This window comes from Micropterus salmoides, unplaced genomic scaffold (assembly GCF_014851395.1).
Source record: "Micropterus salmoides isolate LMB-PRFRI ecotype aquatic unplaced genomic scaffold, ASM1485139v1 Ms_hic_scaffold_1450, whole genome shotgun sequence".
Classification (NCBI taxonomy): Eukaryota; Metazoa; Chordata; class Actinopteri; order Centrarchiformes; family Centrarchidae; genus Micropterus; species Micropterus salmoides.
In genome coordinates this window covers 48,227-56,587 of record NW_024040542.1, presented here as the reverse complement: position 1 = coordinate 56,587, position 8,361 = coordinate 48,227, and the positions used below count along the sequence as shown (strand labels likewise).

The 8,361-nt window shown below is 40.9% G+C and overlaps 1 gene segment (V, D, J or C); it reads right to left on the bottom strand.

Moving 5' to 3' along the window:
• Positions 1–2,028: 2,028 nt before the first annotated feature.
• LOC119903290 lies at positions 2,029–4,724 on the bottom strand. The segment is given in 3 exon segments: positions 2,029–2,183; positions 4,172–4,471; positions 4,560–4,724. Coding segments are annotated over 3 exon segments (501 nt in total).
• Between the last annotated feature and the right edge of the window lie 3,637 nt (positions 4,725–8,361).

Sequence of the window (8,361 nt, the reverse complement as noted above, 5' to 3'; positions counted from 1 at the left end):
TTCCCTCATCTCTTTCACTATCTCTTTCAATATGTATCTTTTCCGTATCTCTTCACTATCTCTGACTTTCACCATCTCTTCAGTATCTCTTTCACTGTTTCTGTCTTTCACTATCTCTTTCACTATCTCGGTCTTTCACTAGCTCTTCCGTATCTCTTCACTATCTCTTTCGGTACCTCTCTTAAATTATGTCTTTAACTCTCTTTTTCACGGTTTCTGTCTTTCACCATGTCTATCTTTCACTATCTCTGTCTTTCATTATCTCTTTAGTATCTCTCTTTCACTTGCTCTATCTTTCACTATGTCTCTTTCTCTATCTCTTTCGCTGGCTCTTTCTTTCACTTGCTCTATCTTTAACTATATCTGTCTTTCACCATCTCTTCAATATCTCCTTCACTGTTTCTGTCTTTCACTCTCTCTTTCACTATTTCTTTCCCTGTCTGTGTCTTTCACTATCTCTTGTTCATTACCTTTCACTGGCTCTGTCTTTCACTAGGTCTATGTTTCACTATCTCTTGAGTATCTCTCTTTTACTATCTCTATCTTTCACTATCTCTTTCACTATTTCTCTTTCACTGTCTCTGTCTTTCACTATCTCTTTCACTTTCTCTGTCTTTCACCATCTCTCTTTCACTCTTTCACTATGTCTATCTTTAACTATCTCTGTCTTTCACCATCTCTTCAGTATCTCTTTCACTATCTCTGTGTTTCACTGTCTTTTTCACTGGATCTGTATTTCACTATCTCTCGCCCAAAGCCTTAAAGCCAACCAACCCCGTGACATTGCAGGTTATCGTACTGCACAATGGTGGCGCCCTTTCAGTGAAAGATATGACAGTTCTTCTTTTCTTTTGTCTTTTATACGTTTACATTTGTCATGTTTCTTGTATAATTGTTGATCGTAGTGGAAATCCATTGTGTAAATGATGTAAACTTGATTGACTGCTTCATTTCCCTTTAAGGTCTCAATGCCATCATTGTTCCAAACAAGTACAGTTTTACTTGTGCTGTCCTGCTTTTGAGCAGGGACTTGTAGGTGGGAATTAAACGGACATTATGGTGAGAGGTGCAAATGGGGGTTTAGTATTACAGTCTACATATTGCTTCAAACCAGGCAGCACAGCTTAAAGCTTGCAATGGTTACAGTCACCAAGCATTTCAATTGTCTGTGAAAACAATCTGCTGGAGTAGTATTGGAGATACTTTGAAAATAAGTAAGTTTAAACAGTGTGTGACTCCCTTTAGTGGACGTTGTGGAGTATTCTGTTGTCTTTGCTCCAAAGGTTTTTCAGCAGAGTCTGTCACTGCAGCAGAGGAGATCTGCAGATGAAACTCCTTTGCTGTTTTGTCATGTTTAAAAGAAAACCCTGCTTTCTATGAATAATCTGCAAGGAAAAACTGTGGAGATGAACTGGACTTCTGTTGATACCAGAAGAAGTAGTCGAAAGATCCTGAATAGTTGCAGGAGAGAGTCACAGAGTCTCCTTCCAAAGCCAGCATTACATCTTTAAATGGTTTCACTAAATCCTCAGAGGATCCTGAAAAAGACAATTATGATATTTATATTACTTTAAAGTGAGAGAGAAACACTTGAGAATATGCACAACTGAAATGTTTTCTGAGTCATGTTTAAAATCTGCTGTTAAATTTCACTCACCAGTGTGAAACATGAAGATGATCATCTAAACTAAGCAGAGCTGCATCATTTCCACTTGTACTGAATGAACAATAGAGAGAACACAGCAGCTCTTCACTTCCAACATGAAGCCTTTCATATTCAGTTGTGGAGCTCCTCCTCTTGCTGTGCTCTGTTTCCATTCAGGCTGATGGAAGCTTTAGAAATGACAGTGATGCTGCAGTCATCATCATCCAAGAAGGTCAGACTGAAGGAGAATCTGCAGGAAACTGAAGGAATCTGGACACAAACACCTGTCTTTCCCTTCAAGGTAGAATTAATACAATCAAAATGAATGTGTTACCGCGTCTCAACTTTCTATCGTTTATGCTGCCGCTCTGTCCCCCTCCAAGTTATTTCAAAGATATCCACTCTATGGTTTCCAACTTCATATGGGATGAGAAACGGCCCAGAATCCGCCTGACCACACTGCAACGACCCAAACTGTTGGGAGGTCTGGCTGTACCAAACTTTGAACTCAGCTCCTGGGTTGACTCAGGGTCCACAACTGCATGGAAAAGGATTGAAGCTACTAAAGTGATGCCACACAGACTGCACAATATTCTGTCCTCTAGTATAAATACTAAAATAATTAAGAAGTTTGGGCCCATCATTGCAAACTCTATACGGGTCTGGAGGAAAGCTGAACGTTGGATGGGAGGCCCACTGAAATACTGTCAGAACACTCCATTATGGCATAACCCGACTCTATTATGTGGCAGCCGACCATTCACCCAGCCTTCTTGGTCATCCCTGGGAATAAATGAGTTTGGGGACATGTATGAGGCCCATGGTCTTCGTTCCATCCGAGACTTAAGGACACAGTTCCCTCTCCCTGCGTCCTCCTATTTTGTATACTTTCCACTAAGAGCAGCCCTGGAAGCATATGGACTTCCCTGGAATTCTCCCCTCCCCTCACACCTCATGTTACGATGGGTTGTGCCACTACTGGGAAAATCCTCCGTGTCCATCATATATAATAAACTAACTGAATTCAGAGCAAAGAATTTGCCAATAGAAGCCATCTGGAACAGGCAGCTGGGAAGCTTTGACATAACTCTAGACTGGAACAGGGTGTGGTCCAATCTTAGTATGACTTCTAAGAATTTGGCACACCAATTAATTCACTCCTAAACAATTCACAGAGCATACACTACAGCCTGTAAGAGATTTCGGATTAGAGACTACAGGCTACATATGTCACATATGCCACAGTACTGCACCTGGAACATTTCTACACATGTTCTGGAGCCGTCCTGTTATCTCTCAGTTTTGGTATCATGTAAACTCTGCTTTATCAGAAATACTTGATATTGCTTATGTTCCTAATCCTGCTTTTTGCCTCCTTTAATGATGGCTCTGACATTCCCTTGAAGCAAATTCCCTATAAAATGGTATTTGCTGGGTTTACCTCTGCAGAGAAAACGATTATTAACCGCTGGTTTTCCCCTGATGTATGTATGAAATCGTTCTGGGTCTGCAATCTTGTTAACATTGTCAATCTGGAACTACTGCACGACTCAACAAGGCTCGGCCAGCAACTGTAGAAGCCTGGAAAAACTTTTCATCTAATCTTGTTTTTTGGGAAAGAGTTAGTAGTTGAGGGGCTCTATTGTACACCTGCCGAATTACTTCACGGTAATATAACCCCTTGTGATGTAAGGTATTTACATTATACCACTGCTGTAATAGGTGTCCTTGTTCTTGTATTATGTCTGTACCCCCCCACCCCCACCCTCATACCAATAAAATGTTGATCACAAAAAAGAAACACCTGTCTGAAACATCAGAAAGCTCTGACTGCAAACTGCCCTTCATAACATTTTAGCCATTATTAACTTCTCTCTGTCTACTGGCATTTTCCCCCCCACTGATTTTTCTTAAAGAAGCTCTCTCTGCATCCTCTTGTTATGAATCATTTTAAACCCATCTCTAAGCTGCCATTTCCAAAGAAATCAGTTTAGAAGAGACAATATTTCCTAAAATCTTATATTCATTTTAGAAAGTATTGTGTATGTAGTATGTAGCTGCAGTTTCAGGACCGCAATCCTGGGACCGGAACTGCATTTCTAGGACCCTGGTTTACTTTGATATACAGCCAGCCAGCCAGCTAGCTATGCTACTCTTGACAGCCCCCTGAAGCCAATTACCCTTAAATTAGTTAAAAACTAACATCATTCAGCAACACAGTAAATATACAGAGAAATATGCTATGAGTGAAGAAAAGTGATTAATTGATAATTTGTTTGTCTTCAGAGCCAAAATGTCAGGTTGTATAAACCAGTTTATATTTTAGGAATAAAACAGCAGTGGAGAGAGAGGACGTCCTTGGTGTTTGTCTCTCAGCTTTTAGAAGTTTTAGGATTTGTTGTGTGATTCTCTCTGAAAGTTTAACAGTGTGTGACTCCCTCTAGTGGACGTTGTGGAGTATTCTGTTGTCTTTGCTCCAAAGGTTTTTGTACAGAGTTTTGGTGTTTCCTGTCACTGTGGGCTGCAGAGCACAGTAGTACACAGCAGAGTCAGACAGCTGAAGCTTCTGGATCTTCAGAGGAACTGATCTTGAGGTGGAATCCAGTGTGGATGAAAATCTCTCCTTAAACTCAGCCTCTGTTTTTACTTCGACCCCTTGCATGCGGCTCAACATGAATTTGGGGCTGTTGTTTCCATCCTGTTTGTACCAGAACAAAGTTGGACCTGGGTCACTGGTCTCAAAAGTACAGCCAAGTGTAACTGTGTCTCCTTCAGCAGCAATGACATCTCCTGCTGGCTGGGTCACTCTGTCTTCTCCTTTACACTCTGGGGAAGAAGAGAACATGCAGAGGAAGAGATGGATCAATAAAGATGATTGATTAAAGGAGAACAATCAGTAGGTTTAAAGAGTTACCTAGCCAGAGAGTCAGAATCAGGATGTTTCTCAGCCAGTGGTTCATGTCTGCAGTGAGAGGGGAGGAGAGAGAGGAAGAACATTGATACTCTGATGGATCTGGGCCTTCACATCATTGGCCCTTCCTCTTCATCATCTGTTGTCTTTTCTGACCTTGAGTCTCAGTTTTGCTCCTCCCTTAATCCCTCCCTCCTTCCTCTCACAACTCTGACAAATGTGAGTTTGTCTCTGCTGTGGTGCTGTAATTCACTACATGACATCATTTCCATCAGTTAACAAGAAGCTGATAAGGTAAAACTGGTTGACTCTTGACAGAACATGTGAAGGTCCTGACTGAGGTCAATCTTTAGACAGACGATATACAACTATTCAATTACACATGACAGCCACATTAATTACTTATTCAATACATTACTCAAACAGTACTATTCACATTATTACATTTGTGTCACATTTTAGGACAGATCATATCATGAGACGTCTTTACAAAAATAAATTGAGTAAACTAGATGTTAAGCTCCAGACAGGAAGATTGTTTGCATATGTCAAATTTTCCTTCTATCGTTTCATGCTTGATCATTACTTGGTCATCCATGAATTCTGTTCTGTTCTGTAAACAATTTAATGGACCATCATCTCCAGACTGGATCCTGTATATTTGACCAAGGGCATCGTAGTGGGGGGTGAAAGCATTTAGCAATTATAGTCATTGCATAGAAGTAAATGTTGAAAAAAGGTTGAAATGTGTTGACATTTCGGATGACATGTGTGTTGGAGGGGGGTTTTGGGGGGTGGGGGCAGTGGGTAATGGGGGTGGGGCACAGGGACTGCTTACAGAATTTGTGCAACGACCCGGTATATCTGACAGATGCTGAGTCAGAGCCTTGACATCATGTGTTTTTACAGAATGGACATTTTAATTATTTACTCCTTAAGGATCAAACAGCAGTGGAGAGAAAGGACTTCCTTGGTTGAGAACTCTCAGCTATTAGGCTGCTGATAGTCTCTCTTTATATAAACACCATCCAACATCATTATCATCCTTTGTCGGAATTGATTTAAAATAACATTTCAGAACTTGTAGTACCTTCCACATGCTGCTGCTGCATTGTTTTGTTTTGTTTAATCACCAGCACCACAAATTCAGATCATAAACCACTGAAGTTTAACAGTGTGTGACTCCCTCTAGTGGACGTTGTGGAGTATTCTGTTGTCTTTGCTCCAAAGGTTTTTGTACAGAGTTTTGGTGTTTCCTGTCACTGTGGGCGTCACAGCACAGTAGTACACAGCAGAGTCTGTCACTGCAGCAGAGGAGATCTGCAGATGAAACTCCTTTGCTGTTTTCTCATGTGCAAAAGAAAAACCTGGTTTCTCTAAATATTCTTTGATGAGAAACTGTGGAGATGAACTGGACTTCTGTTGATACCAGCAGAGGTTTTGTACAGAGCCTGAATAGTTGCAGGAGAGAGTCACAGAGTCTCCTTCCAAAGCCAGCATTACATCTTTAAATGGTTTCACTAAATCCTCAGAGGATCCTGAAAAAGACAAAGAGACATTTATATTTCTTTAAAGTGAGAGAGAAACACTTGAGAAAATGCACAACTGATATTTTTTCTGAGTCATGTTTAAAATCTCATGTTAAATTTCACTCACCAGTGTGAAACATGAAGATGATCATCCAAACTAAGCAGAGCTGCATCATTTCCACTTGTACTGAATGAACAATAGAGAGAACACAGCAGCTCTTCACTTCCAACATGAAGCCTTTCATATTCAGTTGTGGAGCTCCTCCTCTTGCTGTGCTCTGTTTCCATTCAGGCTGATGGAAGCTTTAGAAATGACAGTGATGCTGCAGTCATCATCATCCAAGAAGGTCAGACTGAAGGAGGAATCTGCAGGAAATTCACCTGAAGGAATCTGGACACAAACACCTGGCTGAAACCTCCAATCTGCAAACTGTACACAACTTCTGTTGGAGCCCGAAACCTGGTTAAACTTAAAGATCCCCACTACCCATAATGCTCCTGTGAATCCTCCCCCAGTGTTTCATTAGCAGCTGTAACCACAGTGACTCTGATAAAACGGGAATTAGCAGAATCCATCTGATATGAAGCTGTGGTTTGAATACCACTTCCCTCCTCTTTGAAGAGTAGTCAGATATCTGGGTTCAGGTTTTTGTACAGCCTCTTCTACACTTTGTATCACTGTGTTTCTAGAGCACAGTAGTAGAGAGCTGTGTCTGCCAGGGTTAGATCTCTGATGGTCAGTGTAGTTGATGTTGCTGATGTTTCAGATCCATATCTTCTATCAGGAATATGTTCGTCACCACTGCGTGATTTTGCTCCTTTCCAGAGTATAAACTGAGGTGCCTGAAGGTCAGAATGATGTTTGTACCAGTGAAGGTCAATATAGGTGTCATTGTCTGATAGTTGCATGTGAGTGTGACAGATTGTCCTTCTCTTCCACTGACTTCCTCTCGTACAGGAGAGATTGTGTCTCCAGCTGTTAGTCCTGGAAAAAGTAGAGCAAATGAAGCCATTAGACTAACATTGTTCATGAGGCTGAGAGGAGAAGACAGTGGAAAATGGCAGCTGTACAGTGTTACTCTGTGGACACAAACAGCTCAGCTGTTTCCATAAATCTTTAGAAAAGAATAAAAAGATGTTGTGCTTTCTATCTTACCAAAGAAAAGAGCAGCAAGAATAATCCCCAGCCAATGTTCCATCTCTACAACAAGGTTTAAATCAACAGGAGAAACTAGCTGATGTTCAACATTCAGTCTGAGAATTGTTCTCTTCACAGCAGCAGTTATTATTGACAGAATGGTTGAACACAGTGCAGAAGTAGTGCACCGCCTACTTGATAATGTGGCTCAGCTTGGATTAACAGCAGCTACAGTGTCATCTAGTGGCCAATCAGAATCAGACCACAGAAGAAGAAAAGACGCCACTGAAACTTCAGACTAGTCCAGCAGCATAATCCAGTTGTCAGCTGATGATCTGTTTGTTCAGCGTTTTCCAAACTCAACATAGTTAAAGACTCTACTTCTGTGCTGCGTTATCACCTCCCCACATCTCTGAAGTTGTGGATTTACAGCAGCAATTAACAAAGTGACGCTACAAACTGTTGAGTCACCTTTCAAGCTTACAGGTGGAGAGGATTTGATAGTGAAACGAGACATTTTCACTGGAATATTCCTTCAGACTAACAAAACCCACATCTGGATGCTGAGATCAGGTCTAGTTTCTGAGTACAGTCCAGTATCACATACAGAGTCTCACTGGGTTTTACATCCAGCATCATCAGTGAAGACTCCCCATACTGTCCTGCCTTAACATGGAGGAAAACTGATGGAAACCTCAGGACAGGAAGTTCAGGGAGACCAAGATGTCGGTGTGTTAAGATCATCAGGAATTTAAACAATATCTTATCTACATAAATAACATCACTCTCCTTATTGTCAGTATGTCAGAGCTACAAACACTCTCCTTTTATTGTCAATGCCTCATTTTTCTTCTAGTTTTCATCATCAGTGCAATGAATCCAGACTGTATGATAAACTGAAGTTTAACAGTGTGTGACTCCCTCTAGTGGACGTTGTGGAGTATTCTGTTGTCTTTGCTCCAATAATGGAACATGATGTTATGTATTAAAAATAATTTGATCAGAAGGCAACATGTAGATAGAAAATGAGAGGACCTAGGATTGAACCCTGTGGTACACCACAAGAAATCACAGCCTGAGAGAAAAACTGAGAAAATACTTTTATAAAGACGAGAGTCTGTGATGCCAACCAGTTTAT